The following is a 19286-nucleotide window of genomic DNA, read 5'->3' on the forward strand; positions in this document are numbered from 1 at the left end:
GACATTGAGCATATATGTATTGTGCATACATACCACATTTTCCTTATCCATACATCCACTGATGGACACCTAGGTTGAGTCCGTGTCTTGGCTTTTGTAAACAGTGAGTGCTGCAAAATACATTCTCCCAGAGAGTCTGATTAGTCGTGGGGTTCCACCTGGGCATCAAGAGTTTTGAAAGCGTCCAGGTGATTCTAATGTGTATCCAGGGTTTTGTGTCTTGTCTCCCACAGAGTAAAACTTCCAGAACTGAACACTACTATCCACGTGTATTCTGATAAGTGCCACACAGGACTCTCACCTCCCTCCTTCCGGATGCTAGATCTTCATTAATGTAGGCTGAGTCCATTAACTTTCTTCAAATTCACATTTTTTTTTTAAATCGTGTCTGAGGGCTGGGGTTGTGGCTCAGTAGTAGGGCACTTACCTCACACGTGTGAGGCACCGGGTTCAATTCTCAGAACCACATCAAAATAAATGAATTAAATAAAGATATTGTGCCCAACTACAACTAAAAAAAAATACGTCTGAACGTGAACATATTTTATCTTTTGGCATCATTCCTGAAACAATCCAGCAGGGAATCCGTTTACTTGGCACGTACATTGTTTCAGGTGTAATAAGGCACCTAGAGATGGCAGGGGAAGCCCGCGGGTTTCCTCAGGTCTTCTCTGAGTTTTGGAATTAAAAAATGTGCTCTTTGGTTTTCCAGCTGAACGAGGGCCGGAGACCAGCTCTGTCCTCTTACATGAGGAGAAGACTTATTGGTGCCGTTCCGGGGACTGATGCCCCTCTCCGCCCCACCCCTTGCCATGGGCTGTTGACGGGTCCTGATCTCCACCCTTTATAATAAGTTGGCGATAGGAACAAAGTATCTCCGTGAGTTGTGTGAGCTGTTAAGGCAAAAGATCAGACCTGTGGCTCAGAAGGACCTGTGGTCACCTGAGACCTGCAACTGGCATCTGACGCAGGACAGGCTGTGGACTGAGCCCTACCTGGAGTGGAGTGGCGCTAAGGCCGGGGAACTGGCTAGTGTCAGAAGAGGGCCCCACCTGGTGTCAGAAGTGTTGTTTGTGGGTATAGGAAACAGAGTTTTTTTTCTGTTGGGTATTCCCAGAATTGTGACCTTATCAGCACAATCAATTTTAGGACATTTACATCCGCCCCAAAATAAACTTCCTACCTGTTAGTAGTCATTTCCTAGCCTGCCTTCCCAGCCCCAGCTCCTGCCAACCACTAATTTACTTTCTGTTCCTATGGATTTACCTTTTTAAGACAGTTCCTGTAAATGAATATACAGTAGGTAGCCTTTAATGACTGGCTTCTCACTTAGCATAATGACGTTTTCAAAGTTCATCCATGTAGTAGCATGTTGTAGTACCTCATTCTTTTTTTTTATGCCTGAATAATATTCAATTATATGTGTTGGAAAGGATGTGGGTAATGGTGGAACTGTATGGCTGGTGGGACTGCAAATTGGTGCAACCACTCTGGAAAGCAGTATGGAAATTCCTTGGAAAACTTGGAATGGAATTAGGGGCTGGGGTTGTAGCTCAGTGGTAGAGCACTTGCCTAGCATGTGTGAGGCACTGGGTTTGATCCTCGGCACCACATATAAATAAATGAATAAAATAAAGGTCCATCAACATCTAAAAAAAATTAGAAAAAAAGAAAACTTGGAATGGAACCACCATTTGACCCAGCTATCCCACTCCTCAGTTTATACCCAAAGGACTTAAAAACCGCACACTGCAGGGACACAGCTACATCAATGTTTATAGCAGCACAATTCACAATAGCTAAACTGTGGAACCAACCTAGATGTCCTTTGATAGATGAAAGAATAAAGAAACTGTGGTGTGTATACACAATGGAATATTGCTCAGCATTGAAGAAGAATGAAATTATGGCATTTGCCAGTAAATGAATGAAACTGGAGACTGTCAGGCTAAGTGAAATAAACCAATCCTCAAAAACTAAAGGTCAAATGTTCTCTCTGATATTTGGATGCTAACACACAATAAATGGGGGGGGGAGGGAAGAATAGAAGTTCATTAGATTAGACAAAGGGGAATGAAGGGAAGGGAGGGGGATGGGAATAGGAAAGATAGTAGAATGAATAGGACATCACTTTCCTATGTTCCTATATGAAGACACGACCAGAGTAACTCCACATCATGTACAACCCCAAGAATGGGAAGTTATACTCCATGTGCATATGATTTGTCAAAATACGTTCTACTGTCATGTACAAGTAAAAAATATTCAATCACATTGGGTAATGCCACCTTGGTTTGACGATTCATCTGTTGATGGACATTTAGGGTCTTCCCCCTTTTTGGTGGCTGTGAATGGTGCTGCTCTGAGTGGTCTGGTACGTGTTTTTGTGTGGCCACAGGTCCTTTGCTCCTGGATTGCTACACCTGATTTTAAGTGGCCCACCATATAGTGCATGGCTATACCATAAACACACAACCATTTTCCTCTCATCAGAGGTCATTTTTGCTATTATGGCTGAGGCTGTGGTGAACGATTTTGCATTTGAAGCTTTGATGGTCTCTGGGGTTCTCTTCTGTGTGGACGCTATTGACAAAGTGAATGGTGCTCAGAGAAGAGTGACCAGGAGGGGGACAAGATTTTAAAGCCAGACCACGTAATAATTAACCTTTATCTGGCACTTAACGTTTTATAAATGTCTCTCTGCCCAATCCATGAAAGTCCTAGGGACAGCCTCAGGGCTGGGGCAGGCATAGGACTGGCCCAGGCACACAGTTCCCGGGGCGTCATGGGAGAAGGTCTGGGGCCTTGGGGGTCTTGCCCTCCCCAGTTGGCCTACTGTTACACATTAAACCTCTTCACCCCCCCCCCAAAAAAAAAAAAGAAAAGAAAAGGAGTTTTCAACCCTTTAGAAAGAAAGCCATACATTTGAAGATGGCTTGTCGCCCCGACCTGAGAAGAGGTGACCTTGGGATTCTCCAGCCAGAAGGGAATATTTTGCCCTCGGGCATGTGTGCAGGGGTGTAGAAGTGTCCCCGCAGCTGGAAGGGGTGGGGGGAGCTGGTCCGAAGTGTGGAAGTTTGGGTGGAAGACAGGCTGAGGGGTGGTCTCTCTGGATGACCTATCCTTGCAGCTAGCGACGCGTCCGAGTGGGGTTCTCCAAGCCCACCAGTGCCTGCTGTGGTTGAAGGCTTATTGGTCACTGAGAAAGAACCACTGCTGGTCAGCACGGTGGTTGGAGGAATGGAGGGATATTTGCCCTGAAGTGGTCAGTGCTTCCTCAAAGCAGATAATTTTTTGGGTGGTGCCAGGATTGAACTCAGTGTCACTCAACCACTGAACCACTTCCCCAGCCCTATTTTGCATTTTATTTAGAGACAGGGTCTCCCTGAGTTGCTTAGCACCTTGCTTTAACTTTAAGTTTACTTCCTGGAAAGTTATAGACCACTTCAAAACCACTTTTGAAGTGAAAATGCCTCATTACATGTTGTAGAGTAGCTTCCGCCGTCACATAAATTAGTCATCAAACGAGCCAAACAAGCACAATTTATAATATAAACTCTAGAGTTGCACCGTGGAGGGTATCACTGAGACCGTGACAGCATTGGTTCTGTTTTTATGGCATATCAGCTAGGATTCTTGAAAGGCGCGGGTCTGACTTGGGGGGGGGGCTGATTTGGGGAGAATTTTGGTAGAGCTTTGCTGACCACCTGCTCCCAGGCTGCAGCTGCTGGTGATAAGTCTTGGAAGTGCCTGTGAGCCTGGTCTTGCGTGGCGCCACCTGGAGGGGGTTAGAGCCGGTACAAGAGAAAGGTCCCTGCTGAAGACCTGGCCCATTTCCTTCTTGTGGAAACCACAGTCAAAAGCTCTTTCCTGTTGTCCCTCCACCACATATGTTCTGTCTCCTGACCAGCCCAGGCCCTCCCACAGGTGGCCTCATGGCATGGCATGCACCCTTCTCCTGGGATCAGTAAAGGTAACACACTATCTTTTCAATGACAGTTATTTCCTGATCTCTTGGTCTTACCAGCCCCAAATAGTAATAAAACCTAAGGCTGGAGATACAGCTCAGTGGCAGAACACTTGTCTGGCATGGGCAAGACCCTGGGTTCCATCTCCAGCATCCACAAAAAAAGTATATACAGGGCTGGGGATGTGGCTCAAGCGGTAGCGCGCTCGCCTGGCATGCGTGAGGCCCGGGTTCAATCCTCAGCACCACATACAAACAAAGATGTTGTGTCTGCTGAAGACTAAAAAATAAATAGTAAAAAATTCTCTCTCTCTCTTTAAAATAAATTTAAAAAAAAGTATATACAATAATAATAAATAAAACCTGTATTAAACAATAATAAAACCTATTTTAAAACAGAGCCCCTGGATGATACATAATAGTCCCTAATGAATGCTGTTGTCCCCTCCTTCTGGTGGGTTATGATTTCTTTGGCCAATGGGACATTTGCAATATGATATAAGCAGAGGTGTGGAAGGTGCTTGCATGCAGATCCTTTCCTCTCCTGGCTTCCCCAAGATCACCCGATGAAGAAGTCCTCGCCAGGCCACTGGAGGATAAAACCATATGGACCTTGCATGCATAAGGCCCTGGGTTCAATCCCCAGGACAAAAAAAAAAAAAAATCACATGGAGCAGGGACAGAAAAGTCATCCCACTCAAGTCCCCTAGCCCAGCCAGTCCCCAAACAACCTACCGGATGACAATTGACACAAGTGTGAACCCTGGAGAGATTAGCAGAAGAAATGGGTGTGGGGATGCATGCTTGTAATCACAGCAATTTGGGAGTCTAAGGCAGGAGGATTGCAAGTTTGAGGTCAATTTAGCAAGACCTTTTCTCAAAATAATTTTTTTTTAAAAGGACTGGGGATGTAGCTCAGTGGTAAAGCACCTCTCAATACCCAGTACTGGGGGTGGGGGGAAAAAATCACCCAACTGAGCGCAGCCCCATTTACTGACCCATGGAATTATGGAAGATAATAAAATGGTTGGTAGTTCAAACCAGAAAGTTTCAGGTTGTGACAGCCCAGAAAGTCTGGTGTGCAGCAAAGACCTGCTGGACAGGTGTCTTGTCAAGACACATTCTCAACATTCTTGAAAGCAGAACATCTTCCTGTTCCTAACACCACAGGAATTTGGAAGAAGTTCTTTCATTGATAGTCTATGATCCGGGAAGTGCAAGTGACCCTCCTTCCAGGAGTGAGGGAGTAGTAGGATCCCTCTCTCCACCAGAGCCAGCAGGGGCTACCAAATTGTGGGGACAGCATCTAGGTCTGAGGCAAACCCAATCCTGCAGCCTTGGGCAAGGAATAGAGCTAATAACAGTAGGGTAGTGGATGGAGAAGGAGCCAGATACCCCTGCAATGTTAGAGAGGGGGTATCAGGCCGGATCCCTGGAAAAGAAAGGGAGCACCCTTAAAAAGTCTAAGGAGAAAAAATAAAGGGTGATCCAGAATTAAGGAGAACAAAGGAGAAAGGGAGGGAATGGTGGCGCAGAGGAGCTGTGACAGTGGGCTAGCAGGCAGGAGCCCTCGCTGGAGAGGAGCACAGATGCTGGGGATCTATAGAGCTGGGGCAAGATGGATGTGGTGGATCTGAGAAGCAAACCATCACTCTCTAGCACAGAGTGAAGCATTTGTTTGTTTTTCAGAAGTCTATGTGGCCTCCAGTCAAATGTATGCATATCAAAGGATTTGTAACAAATGATAAAAAGGGCTGAACCTTGGTGGTGGGGGCAGACAGGAAACCTGAATCCAAATCCTAGTCCTCTCGCTTCCCACCGATGACCCTGGACAAGTTACCTCACTTGCCAGCGCACCTCTAATGGAGAAAGAATATTCCACGTGTCTACCTGAAACAGCTGTTGATTGCCCAAAGCACTTTTCAAACGAGAAGTGCTGAAATAGACTTTGATGATTAAGGAGTTAGAGCGCAATCCTGATTCCTTAGTCTCTTCAACTGAATCCCTGCCCCACCTCGCGCAGACCCTCTTCAGTCCAAACAAAGGAGCTGACCTCGCTGTCCTCTTGGCCAATTACAGGCGCCCCAGTGAGAGGACCGAGTTCTGGTTGTGTCTCTGCCATCTAATTATATTACGCAGGGAGCCTGCTAAGCTGTTCCCTTTGGTATACTGGGGTTGAACGCGGATAAGGGGGCGTGGTGCGAAAGGGCTCTGTGGGCCTCAAAACACCGTGCTCCTTAGGCATCTAGAGCCGGGATGGCGAAATCAAAGCCCTTGCAGGAGTAATGGAGCTGGAAAAGCAGCCCCCCGACCTGTGACTCGTTCTCCAAGGCTGCCGCCCCAGCCACAGAGTGGGAACTACATTTCCCGGCATCCCGCGCGCCTGGAAGGGCTGGTCGGCCCCACGAGATTGGGCTGTCCTGGAGGGAGCGGGGCTTCCGACCGGCACTTCCGCTGTTGCCAGGGGAAACAGCCGCAGCGAGGCGGAAGAAGCCGAGGGCCGGCTACCTGTGACCGGGTGGAGCGCGGGAAGTCTGGCGGCCATGGCGGCCTCGGGGCCCGGGAGTCGCAGTTGGTGCTTGTGTCCCGAGGTGCCATCCGCCACCTTCTTCACGGCGCTGCTCTCCCTGCTGGTGTCCGGGCCCCGCTTGTTCCTGCTGCAGCCGCCCCTGGCGCCGTCGGGCCTCTCTCTGCGGTCCGAGGCCCTGCGCAACTGGCAAGGTGAGCAGGGGCGGGGCCGGACCGGGCGCCGATCCCCGCTTCAGACTTCGCGCCTCAGGGGACTCCAGCCCCAGACCTCCCCGCCAGCCTGTCGCTGCCTCCGTGCGCGGCTTGTTGCTCCCACCTGGAGGTCCGGCCTCCAGCACGGCCTCCAGGACCGCCTCCCGCCTCCCCGTTTCACGCCTTCCCAAGCCTTATCTTCATTATCACCCTTTCCTACCCGAATTTGCTTCTTCCCGGTCGTCGCCAGACTGGCCGGGGCTCCAGACTCATTCCTTGATGACAAAGGTGGTTTTCTCTCCGCTCCCATTTCATACCCACACCCACGTCTGCCAAGGGCCAAAGCCCCACCGAAAAATTATCTCTTCCCCTTCATCGCGACACCTGAGCATTGTCTGTTGCCACTCTTATCAATGTCCTGTCCTCTGGAGGTTTGGAATGTCTTTTTTTTGGGGGGGGGGGTTACCAGGGATTGATCCCAGGGGGGCTTTGCCACTGAGCCACATCCCCAGCCCTTTTTAATATTTTATTTAGAGACAGGAGACAGGATCTTGCTTAGTTGTTTAGGACCTCGCTAAGTTGTTGAGGAGCTCCTCCTGCTTCAAGCTACGGAGTTGCTAGGCATGCTCCACCGCACGCCTGGCCTGGAATGGCTTCTGCGTAGTTTATATCGCAGTCCTGACTCCCAAAGCCCAGAGCTTGGGCAGGGGTGGCTGCTTCTGCATTTGGAGAGGTGTTTTTTTTTTTTTTTTCCAATGGGGGAGAGTAATTTTGCAGACCAACTAAGTATAAACATCCATTCATAAAGACATTCCTAGTCTCCCCTTCTTCCTCCTTTTCTGGGAAGGAATAGAAGAAATTTGTATGGCTCTTGTTGTTTTGCAATGTACACTCCCATGCATTAATCTCATTTAATCCTCAGCGATTCTATGACATAGGCCATATTAAACTGACCATTATTTAGATGAGATTGAAGCCTAGTGCAAAGAATCAGAGCTGTTAAAAGTCATAAGACTGAGATAGGAACCTAGCTTTTTGTTTTTATGGGATGATAGTTTGGAAATAGAGCCTTGGGATACATCGTTCCCAAATCATATAGTTGCTTCTAGAATCTTTTCACATTTATACTTGGAATTTCAGTTTCGGAAGTACTCAACAAATAATGAAGTACTCTTCAGATAATGAAGCCTTCTGGAGACGGCCTGACAGGTATATGGTTCCATAGCCTGCTTCCCTGCTCAAATCTGAAGCTGTTCCCTGCACCCTCCACCCCAGATACACATGGCACCTCCTCAGATAGAAGCAAAAAGCTAGCCCCCCCCCTTTTTTTTAGTTCACAGCTTCCCAGTTGTGGGGTTCATGGCATAGGATCATCAGTCATACAAGGGACCTTTGAAGGCCTCCAGTTGAACCTGTTACTTTGCAATGAGGAAACTAAAGCCTCGAGATTGACTAGCTCAAACAGCTTGGTTGTGATAGAACCAAGATTCCACTGAAGGTCTTAGGACTCCCAAGTCACTGTCACTTCAGCTTATGTGTGGGCCTGCAGTGGTGTAAAATACATTAGAGATAACCATGTTTAGAAAAACAAGCATGATTCTTTGCTGTCTTATTGCACATAAACCATTATTCTACCTGTAAGGCTTTCAAGGAAGATGTCTGATTTCTATATTATTAATGCTAGCTTTATAATCCTTATAGCTGCAAAATAATTCATGGTCCCTTTTTTCTTCCTCTGAACAGCCACTATGGAAGGAGAGGTCAGGATTACAGCTGAGGAGACTGGCACACAGAGTGTTAAGTGACACCCACTCAATCACCCTGAAGCTGTTACAATTAATTAACCCTCAAACTGCCCAGTGAGGTAGGTCAGTATTAAAATCTAAAAAAGGATTATAAAGCATTTAAAATTCAGAGACTACTCCATGACAAAAAAGTATTTTTTTCACACATGGAAGTTGGTTTCCGACCTTCTCCAGGTCTGGGAAGAGCAGGGTTTAGACATTCATGCCTCTACTCTGAGTCTTGGGTCCTCCGTTGTTGTCCCCACTGCTTATCACTGCTTTTCAGTGGCTCTCTGGGGCTTACTTTCCCTTTCTTAGATGGCTTATCACCTGGCTTTCTCACCTGCGGGCCTCTAACTCCGGTCCCTTTTCAGTTTACAGGTTGGTGACCTACATCTTTGTCTATGAGAACCCAGTCTCCCTGCTCTGCGGTGCTGTCATCATCTGGCGCTTTGCTGGCAATTTTGAGAGAACTGTGGGCACCGTCCGCCACTGCTTCTTCACCTTGATCTTCGCCATCTTCTCCGCGATCATCTTCCTGTCATTTGAAGCTGTGTCGTCACTATCAAAGCTGGGGGAAGTGGAGGATGCCAGAGGTTTCACCCCAGTGGCCTTTGCCATGCTGGGAGTCACCTCTGTCCGCTCTCGGATGAGGCGGGCCCTGGTGTTTGGTGTGGTGGTGCCCTCCGTGCTGGTGCCCTGGCTCCTGCTGGCTGCCTCTTGGCTCATCCCCCAGACCTCCTTCCTGAGCAACGTCTGTGGCCTTCTGGTCGGGCTGGCGTGTATCCTTCTAGAAGGGAATTCAGAAAGATGCCGGCCAAGGGGGAACCTGGGGGGGCAGGTAGATAGTCTTGGGCTCAGACATAGGCAGCCTAGGCTCTGGCTGCAGCTTTGAGATCCCTGGAGCCTTGTGCTGGTCACTTCCTCTGTCCAGCCCAGGATTTCCTCACACAGTCATCTCCTTGTGCTAGCTTAGCCTAGCCCTACCAGTTGACAAAATATACTAAATTTGAGGGGTTTTTTCCTTGTAAACTTAGGTATAAACCTACATTTGATCAGTTATCATAAGAGTGTTCATTGGAAGAATCTGAGATACCCAAAAGCTGGAGATATTCATGAAAGGGATAGGAAACATTTGGTTTGTGATTATTTTTGCGTTTCTGAGAATCAAACCCAAACCCCAAGGCCCCACACATGCTGAGCAAGGACTCAACCACTGAGCTACACCCTTAGCTTCAGATTTCTTTTTGTTACTGTTTTTGTTTGGCTTGATCTTTTTCTCAGGAAAAAAAAAAAGAAGGAAGGAAGGAGACTTTCACTGTAAGCATAGTTAAAACTTAGAATAAGCTTTCCAGCTTCTATATTTTGGCAATCAAGTGAAAGAAATCTATACTACAAAGTGGAGTTTCTTTTATAAACATCAAAATTAGTGGGGTTGGAAAAGAAAATTGGGGTTAGACAAGATATAAAATCTCTCATGATTCTGTGTACTAATAAGAGAGGTTATGTATAAGTATTGGTAAGTGAAAGCTCTTATTTTTTAATTTCATTGATTTTAAACTCATCCTCTAATATAAAAATGGAAATGATGTAAACTCTCCTACAAATACTACTTTAGCTACATTACACAAGTTTTTTTTTTTAATATTTATTTTTTAGAAGTAGTTGAACACAATACCTTTATTTTATTTATTTTTATGTGGTACTGAGGATCGAACCCAGGGCCTCGCACATGCTAGACAAGCGCTCTACCGCTGAGCCACAGTTTTGATATACTGTGTTTTCATTACCACTCAGTTGAAAATGGAATTTTCTTTGGAATTTCTTCTTTGATCCATGGGTAATTTATAAATGAGTTGCTTAATTCAAAATATCAGTGGTTTTTCCAAACTTCTTTTTGTTATTTTCTAACTTAATTTCATATAGGTACAGAACATTCTTTGTATGATTCTGACCCAACGTTTGGTATGTTGGTGACTATTCTTGAAAAGAACATGGGTTCTGCGGCTGGTAGACATGGTAGTCTGTGTCTCTCAGGTTGAGGTCTTGCTTTCATTTACATCTTCTGTATTCTTTTTTTTTTTTTTTTTTTTTTTTAGAGAGAGAGAGGAGAGAGAGAGAGAATTTTAATATTTATTTTTTAGTTATCGGCGGATACAACATCTTTGTTTTGTATGTGGTGCTGAGGATCGAACCCGGGCCGCACGCATGCCAGGCAAGCACGCTACCGCTTGAGCCACATCCCCAGCCCACATCTTCTGTATTCTTGTACTAAACCTACAACTCTTAACTGTGGGTTTTTCCATTTTTGCCTTCCAGTTGTTTTGTGCATTTTGAAACTCTGCTTTGGATGAATATACATTCAGAATTATATGTTATCTTAATAATTGATCCTTTATCATGAGGAAATTGACTCCTTTTATCTCTGGTCATATTCTTTATCCTAAAGTCTGTGTTGTCTTATATCAATGTAGTTATTCCAGCTGTTTTACTATTAGGGTTCATGTAGTGTATTTCCTTCCTTCCTTCCTTCCTTCCTTCCTTCCTTCCTTCCTTCCTTCCTTCCTTCCTTCCTTTTTAAAATGTCTGTGTACTAGGCGTGATATCACAACCTATAATCTCAGCTACTTGGCTGAGGCAGGAGGATCATGAGTTCCAGGACAGCCTGGGCAACTTAAAAAGGGCTAAAGATGTAGCTCCTTGGTGGAGAACTTGCCTAGCATGTGTGAGGCCCTGGGTTCAATCCACAGTGCTGGAAAAAAAAATTGTCTTCATATTTAAATCCTATTTCCTATGTGTAGCATGTTGGTTCTCCAGTCTGAGAATCTCTGATTTCAAACAATATGTTTAGCTCATTTACATTTAGTGTAATTATTGGTATGGTCAAGTTTAAGGCTACCAGCTTGCCATTTGTTCCATACTTTCCCCCTCTTCTTGCCTTTAATTGCATATTTTTCTAATTATAGAATTTAATCTTCTTTCCTTGTTAACTGTACCTTTGTTTAATTTTTTTTTAGTGGTTACATACAGTATATATTTTATCATAAACAACTTTGAAGTATCGTGCCACTCCATACACAGTGTAAGACCTTATACAAATACAACATTATATTTTCCTTGCCTTCTTTTCATCCTCTGTTTTTGTTGTCATGTTTTATTTCACATGTGTTCTAAACCTCACAGTACATTGCTATGACTTTAAATAGTTAAATTGTTTATATTTTTAATTAAAAAAGCCATCAAACATTGACCCACATATTTATTGTTTCTAGTTCCCCTTTAATGTGGATCCAAGTTTCCATCTGCTATCATCTTCCTGTGGCCTAAAGGAACTTCCTTTGACATTTCTGTTGGTGACAAGTTCTGTCAGCTTTTGATGTCTAAAAATGCTTTCATTTGCTGCATACAGGATTCCAGCCTTTTCTGGTCTCCTGAGACTCCTCTTTTACTTTTAAAGATGTCATTGCATTATTGTCTGACTTGTTTTCTCCTTTTTTTGGTGGTGGTGCTGGGATTAAACCCAGGGTTGTACATACTGAACCATATCCCCAAACCCCAGCCTTTTTATTTTTCATTTTAAGACAGGGTCTCCCTAAATTGCTCAGGCCAGCTTTGAGTTTGCTATTATCCTGCCTCAGCCTCCTGAGTGCTGAAATCTCAGGCGTGGGCCTCTTCGCCCAGCAGGCTTTTTCTGTTTCTGATAAGAAATTGGTGCGTCATTTTCATTGTTCCCTTTGTGTGATAGTCCTTTTCTTTCTGGCTGATTTCACTTTATCTTTTCATTTTATCTTTATCAGTAGTTTTCAGCTATTCCTTTTTTAATATTAACATGTATTAATCATACATATCAATGGCCTCAGTGTGACAGTCCCACACACGCACACGGCATGCACTGAAAATCCAACCTCCCTTTTCCCATCTTCCCTCAAACCTCCAGACACTCTCTTGGATTTTCTAGGAGTGTTCTACCACTGAACCTCGTCCCCCAGCCTTTTTTATTTTGAGACAGGGTCTCATTAAGTTGCCTAGACTGGCTTTGAACTTGGTAATCCTCCTGCCTCAGCCTCCCTGGTCACTGGGATCACAGGCATGGCTGCTGCGCTTGGCCCTCCCAGCTTTTTTTTTTGAAAGAATTTTTTTAATATTTATTTTTAGTTCTCAGCGGACACAACATCTTTGTTTGTATGTGGTGCTAAGGATCGAACCCAGGCCGCACGCATACCAGGGGAGCGCGCTACCACGTGAGCCACATCCCCAGCCCCCTCCCAGCTATTTAATTCATGACGTAGCCTCAGGAGGATGCATCATTGTGTTTTTTCTCCTTGTGGCTCATTGATCTTGAATCTGAGAAGAATTTTCTTGGATCTATGACAGAATTTTCATCAAGTCTGGAAAAAAAAAATTATTGTTTTTTGAAAATTTTTCCCATCCTCTTTCTCCTAACAGTTAAACATGGTTAAGTACTTGCTGTGCTCAGGGTCAGCAAGGCTTCTGTCCCCCCGCCCCTTTTTTTTTCCCCCAAGCTTTTCTCTCTTTACACTTCAGCTAGGCTAGGTTCCGATGCCGTGCCTTCAGGGTCAGTGCACTCTGTCGTGTCTGACCTATGGAAAACCTGTTCTACTGTGTGTTTCCTTCTCACATGGATTTCAGTTTGAAAGCCTCATCTGATTCTGTTATCTAGTTTTTTGTTTCTGTATTGAGATTCTTCATGGGTTTCTTTATTATGTATTCTTAAATACTCATGTATCTATAATAACTTTTCCGATCAGTGTCTGGCAGTAGCACTGTCTCTGCCCCTTCTGAATCTGGTTGTTTCTCTTGATTATTCCCCTGACTTTGAACCCTATCCCATGCTGCTTTACATGTCTGGCAGTTTTTATTTTAAATTAGACCTTCAGAAGCTAAATACTGAAGGCTGGATTTCATTGTTGTTCTGGGTTTTGTTCATGACAGGTGGTGAGTTTATGAAGTTTTTGTTCATGAAAAGTGCTAGAAACCTGAAGTTTATAAGCTCCTGCAGGGAAATTACAGGGTATCCTTTATTCAGCGAGTCGCTGTGCCTTTGTTTAAGGCGCTGTCTTTTTGAAAGTCTCCTCTGAATGTCCCGGGTGTTCTGCGAGGTCTCTGTACTCTGTCCAGTTGACCTTGAGCATGTCCCTGCCTTGTCCAGCTCCAGGAATTGTTAGCCTGAGGCCTTCCGTTATCATTCCCCAGCGGCAGCCCTTGCTTGGCTTGAGGAGTCTCGCCTTGTGCGCCTTCATGTTCAGCCCAGATTCAGGGGACTCCTGTGCCGATTTCTGGAGCCCTCCTCGCCCTTACCCTGACCTGCCATTTCCAGCTGCTTCATCCTCCCAAACTCGTAGCCTCCTTTGTGGCCCAGAGCAGTCGTTGTGTCTGTGCTGCAGTTGGGAAGCACCTCTGGACAGGAAGCCTGAGGCCTGGCTCCTGTTGCTTACCTCCTCTTACATCCCAGGCCAGCAGCATCCTCCAGAGGGTGGAAGCCGTTGTTCGAGGTGTAGGTCCTAGACGGCAGCAGTGCATAATGGGAGGCCGGGTAGATTGCTTCATCTGAGTCAGAAGCAGAACTGAATCTTGAGATGGTTCTGAAGCCAGCAGCCACGACAGCTTTGCTCTCTTTGGTTATCACTTGCCATCAGCACTTGGGTACGCGTCCTTCCTGGAGGGACGGAGAAACGCACAGCAGCGTTTTTAGTTGTCCCAATAAGTAGGGGGTTGGCCAGTGACTAGGATTCTAAACGTCCTCTGAAGAGTGAGGGGCTGGAGATACAGCTCAGGTGGTAGAGTGCCCGCCGTGCATGCACACGGGCCTGGGTTCAGTCCCTAGCACCACACACAAATAAATAAGGGCTGAGTCTTTGTGGCTGTGTAGGCCGAGGTCCTGACAGACCAGATGACAAGGACATTCTCGGGTCACTTGGAATGGTAACAGCGTATGGAGTTAATGCTGCTAAAGAGGCTCATAGAAGCACACATTAAAGCAGGCTGCCCCCCTGTTTAGGGCAAGGTGTCATCCCTCTGAGGAATATTAGGACAGCCCTATGGCTCCTGCCATCACAAGGACAGGTGGTGCTGGCTTATGACCGTGACGGCCTTGGTGAGAAAGCTCAGGACGGGGGGCGGGCTGGCAAAGGGAGGGTGAAGCATTAACTCCCAGACTCTGAGAGCAGCCGGGACTGTGTCCCAGGCCACGTTCCCAGCAGCCCTGTCGCCTCCCTGTGCCTCCTCCGCTCTGCTCTCTTAACCCGCCCTCCCAGATGGTGTCACCTACTGCCACTCCATCGACCTCTCGGAGCGAGTGGCGCTGAAGCTCGACCAGAAGTTCCCCTTCAGCCTCATGAGGAGGGTCTCCGTGTTCAAGTACGTCTCCGGGTCTTCAGCCGAGAGAAGGGCTGCCCAGAGCCGGAGGTCAGTTACAGCACATGTCCCCCTGGCTCCTGCAACCCCTCCAAGGCCAGCGTGGCCCAAGGGGAGTGCAGGGATGCGATCAGCCTGGGAATGGGTGCGCACCCAGGGGCCAGGGGCGCAGCCCAGCGCGCCTGCCTCCCCCGCGTGACGCCCAGGGAAATAGAAGAAAATGGGCTCAAAGACCCCAGTGCTCTGGCTGCTGCCCCACCGTCTGGAGAAGGGAGTGGCTTCTGAGGACACTTGCCCATAGTCCTGAGTGACATGTAGAGAGATCAGGTGTGAGTGCCCCCAGCCAGTGTGACATGTTTTTGCACTCAGCAGGTCACACTGAGCTATGGCGTGTGGCCCAGATGAGGTAGGGACAGCCCGCACAGCCGACGGGGTTCTGAGGACAGACTCAGCCTGGGGTCTGGAGGGTTGTCCTTGACCACCAGCAAGAGCAGGTGAGGCTGCTGTCCCAGGCCAGCCTGTGCATTCTCTGGGGAAGCCAGGCAGGCCACCCACTCCTGGGGCTGCTTCGTTGTCACAGAGGAGGCCACAGAGCGCACGTGGGTTCCCGTGTCTCCAGTCCACACCCAGGTCTCCTCCCACCCCTTTCCCCTGTTCACACTGCCCTGCCCCTTGGATTCTTCGTGGTCTTGTCCCTGCTGAGACTCCACAGCAGAGGACTTGACCTCTCCTGCCGTGGTCCCCCTGAGACAAGGAACTTTCTAGGAAGCCGAATGCTCTGTCGGTGACCCACATCCCCTCCTCGCTGCCTGGATGCGGGTCTAGTTGAATTGGAAGCTGCTCCTTGGGGTTCGTTCCAGGAGGTGGCCCCAGCGTGTGCTGGCCCTGGCAGGAAGGGATGGACACCAGGAGAGAGAGAAGCACAAACCTGCCTTTTTGCTTTGGGCACGTAATCCCTGGCATCTGACTCAGGGAGAGACTTTATAGAATGAGCAAGTCCCAGTGACTTGGGAGGCTGAGGGAAGAGGATCTCAAGTCCACCGGCAGCCTTGGCGATTTAGTGAGACTCTCACCAACTTAGTAAGATCCGTCTCAAAATAAAAAGAGCTGGGCATGTGACTCGGTCGTAAATTGCCCTTCCGAGGAAGGTCCTTTTTATTTTACTGGGGATTGAACTCAAGGGCACTGACCATTTAGCCACACCCCCAGCCCTATTTTGTATTTTATTTAGAGACAGAGTCTCACTGAGTTGCTTAGGGCCTTGCTTTTGCTGAGGCTGGTTTGAACTCGCAATCTTCCTGCCTCAGCCTCCGAACCTCTGGGATGACAGGTGTGTGCCACTGCGCCCGGCCTCCCATAAGACTCTTGAGAGGGCTTTAGGGTTTAGGGTGCCAACTCCACCCAGGGAGGGACTCCCTTCTGTAATAGCTTACACTGGTCACCAACCACAACTCATGCCCGTGGAGGACGGCTCATGACACTGTGCATCCCTAGTGCCAGGTCTGATCCTGCTCCAGTATGACAGGCAGACGGGACAGGGAGAGGTTGTGGCCCTTTCTGTTCCTCACATGACTGGGGTCCGGTCTTCATTGCCAGGGCCTGCTGCAGACGCCCAGAACAGAACGTGTCCCAGGCAGCCCAACAGTGGGTCATAGGCGGCGTCGTGACGGCGTGCGTTTGGTGGTGAGGCAGCCATTTGGGGCAGCTTTGTCTCCCTGGCTGCTCTGGAGGAATTTGTTTCTCACTTTGTTTCTGTTTTTCATTGTTGTTTTGTTTGTTTGTTTTCTTTTGTGGTGACGGGGATGGAGTCCAGGGCCTCACCCTAGGCCAGCATCTACCACAGGGCCACGTCCCCAGCCCCAAGAATTGTTTAATTTCTTAATGTCATGTGAAGGGGGACATGAAGTGTCCTGTACCTGAACTCAGGCAGCTGGTCTGCGGCGGGGTCTGTGACCTCAGCACACTCATTGTTAGAGGGGTTCCTGCCGCCTGAGTTCCCTCCTGAGGGCCCAGGTAGGAGATTGACAGCAGGTGGCCTGGGCCTGGGCCCTGTGCTCCCTCGGAGGCCACACGGTGGCGCTGCGCTCTGGGTGGAATTGCTGTGGGCTGTGACCTGGCCAGTCAGTCCCTCTACTGGTGGATGAGCCACTGCGAGGAGGCCCCCCCTCAAGCTCCATCTCCCTTCAAGCTGCTGCTCGCTGTTCGGGGCTCTGTTCTCTGAGATCAGCCCTTTTCCTCACTTGGTCCCCAAAGGTAGCCTCAGAAAATGACCAGAGCGTGGTGTGTGCCGAGCAGGACGGCGGCCCTGCCCTGCCCTCTGGAGTGGCCTGGTGGGCCTTGTCACTGCTGGCTGAACGACCTTCCCTCTCTTCTTCCTTTCCAGGCTGAACCCTGTGCCTGGCTCCTACCCCACACAGAGCTGCCATCCTCATCTGTCTCCAAACCACCCTGTCACCCAGATGCAGCATGCCAGCGGCCAGAAACTGGCCTCCTGGCCAACCGTCCCTGGGCACATGCCCAGCCTGCCCCCATACCAGCCCACCTCCGGCCTGTGTTATGTGCAGAACCACTTTGGCCCGAACCCTAACTCCTCCAGCGTCTACCCGGCTTCTGTGGGGACCTCCATGGGGGTCCAGCCCCCTGCCCCCGTCAGCTGCCCTGGCACAGTGTATTCTGGGACCCTGGGCACCCCAGGGGCTGCAGGCTCCAAGGAGTCCTCCAGGGTTACCATGCCCTGAGAGAACATTAAGGGAAGTCACCTCACGTCTCGGCCTTCCGAGGAAGGTCCTGTCAGCTGATTTTCTTGACAAAAACTTATTTATTGAATACCTCCTGTGCCAGGCCGTGTCGAGTACCTTGATACATGTCCGTTTCCACCCCCTTTGTGCTCCCATCGGCTCTGTGAAGTAGTTTACACAGACAGAACTGAGACACTCTGTGACATCATGGGATCTTGTGGCCCTGGTGGCCCAGCTGGAGTTCCTCACTCATGGCTCAGGGCTCCTCCCAGAGGACGTGGGAGGGAAGGGCGGCTGTCGGGCTGCTGATGGCTCTCCAGTGCCACCTTCCTTCCTGTGTCTACTCTGCACACGCTCTGTCCCCTGCAGTGTCCCTGTGTCTGTGCTGGGCAGCCCCCAGGCCTCTGTAGTAAATCTCCCCCAGTCATCTGCACCCAGCTGCGGTGACCTGTGTCGTGTCCTTGACCTTTGTATAAAGAACCAGCCTCCAACCTGCCCATGGCGTGTGGCTTCTTTGATCTGGCTGGGGAGGTGACATGGGGATTGGGGCCATGGCAAAGAGGGAGAGGGACCAGGGTTGGGTCAGACCAACAACCATGCCCAGTAGGTCAGGAGTGGGGTCCCAGGGGCGTGAGGGGCAGAGGTGTGGGGAGAACTGGAAGAGTGAGGCGGACGGTTGGGCAACCAGCCCTGGGCAGCCGCAGGGCACCTCCCTGCTCCCAGGAAGGAGGAGGTGTGGCCAGAGCTTGGGAGTGGGGACCACGAGGAGAAGGGCTGCCAACAGGACCACAGACCCCTCAGTGGCACAGACACTGGCAGCGATGCCACTGGAGAAGCACCCAGCCTCTCTGCGTGTTTGCCAGTCGGCCGTCCGTGTCTCCTGTTGGCCAGGTTAGCCCGGAGCCAGGAAGCAGGTGAGCCCAGGAAATGCTGGAGCAGAGCAGGACAAGGAGGGGGTGTGAGCTCATGGCCTGGCCAGCCCCAGGGACCCCTCGTGGCTTCTGGTCAGTGCCCAGCTGGGCTCCTCGCAGGCCAGGTCAGGAAAGTGTGCCAGCAGCACAGGCACGTTCATGGACATGACTAATGGCCCCACCTGTCCAGAAGCCAGATGGCCCACCTTGCTGACTTTCTGAGAGGTCCTGGGTATTGGGGTGAAGTCACCTGATCCCAAACCCACCCTCCTGGGGAGGACTGCTAAGACCCAAGCCAGAAGAAGGTGGTCAGGACACCAGATCTGCTCTGGGAAGTAGGGCTTACAGCTGTGGAGCAAGCCTGGCGGGGCCTGGCCTGGGGCTTTGGACTCCAGCCACACCCTGCACTTTGGCCTTAGTGGCCTGTCCCAAGCCATCTTCCTCTGCTCCTGCCCCAGGCCTGTACCAGAAGCAGATGCAAAGGGCAACTGCTTGGAGTGGCAAGATCATGTCCCTCCTTTGGCCTTCTGTGTGAACGGCCGGCTGGAGCTGCAGAAGACAGGCCTTGGAATGGCCAGGCTGGGCCCAGAGGTCCCCAAGCCGCAGAGCTGTGAGGACCCTCGGATCATTCAGCCTAGCCCTCCCCTCCCACCCTGGCATCACTCCTGGGGCTGCAGGAGGCAGAGGTGGGCCACAATTAGGGCCTGGCTCCAGCCTGCCCCACCTGCTGCTCGGAGCCTGATCTCATCTCCATGTTCCCCTGGACTTTTCCTGGCTCTGGCCACAACAT

At 49.2% G+C, this 19286-nt stretch overlaps 1 protein-coding gene across 3 annotated transcripts; it reads left to right on the top strand.

The window, feature by feature from the left end:
• The first annotated feature begins 6436 nt into the window (after nucleotides 1-6436).
• Nucleotides 6437-18080, top strand: Rhbdd2 (rhomboid domain containing 2). Of its 3 annotated transcripts, XM_046422849.2 has the most exons (6): nucleotides 6548-6688; nucleotides 7829-7897; nucleotides 8847-9254; nucleotides 14748-14898; nucleotides 16444-16530; nucleotides 17231-18080. In XM_046422849.2, the coding sequence occupies exons 2-6, from the start codon at nucleotides 7870-7872 to the stop codon at nucleotides 17583-17585; spliced, it is 1029 nt and encodes a 342-aa protein (XP_046278805.1). In that variant the 5' UTR covers nucleotides 6548-6688; nucleotides 7829-7869; the 3' UTR covers nucleotides 17586-18080. The 3 variants fall into 3 exon arrangements, with proteins under 3 accessions (XP_046278803.1, XP_046278804.1, XP_046278805.1); XM_046422847.1 differs by lacking the exon at nucleotides 7829-7897 and having other exon boundaries at nucleotides 6437-6688; XM_046422848.2 differs by lacking the exons at nucleotides 7829-7897; nucleotides 16444-16530 and having other exon boundaries at nucleotides 6439-6688.
• Nucleotides 18081-19286: the final 1206 nt, after the last annotated feature.

Source organism: Marmota monax, unplaced genomic scaffold, assembly GCF_021218885.2.
Source record: "Marmota monax isolate L192 unplaced genomic scaffold, Marmota_monax_Labrador192_F-V1.1 WCK01_AAM20220418_F8-fsc00237, whole genome shotgun sequence".
Classification (NCBI taxonomy): Eukaryota; Metazoa; Chordata; class Mammalia; order Rodentia; family Sciuridae; genus Marmota; species Marmota monax.

What these genes read in the sequence shown, in the direction of transcription:
- Rhbdd2 (XM_046422847.1), top strand. Translation starts at nt 6,511, where the DNA reads ATGGCGGCCTCGGGGCCCGGGAGTCGCAGTTGGTGCTTGTGTCCCGAG. An exon ending in GGCCCTGCGCAACTGGCAAG is followed by an intron (nt 6,689 to 8,846) that starts GTGAGCAGGGGC and finishes GTCCCTTTTCAG; the next exon opens with TTTACAGGTTGGTGACCTAC. An exon ending in AGGGCTGCCCAGAGCCGGAG is followed by an intron (nt 14,899 to 16,443) that starts GTCAGTTACAGC and finishes CTTCATTGCCAG; the next exon opens with GGCCTGCTGCAGACGCCCAG.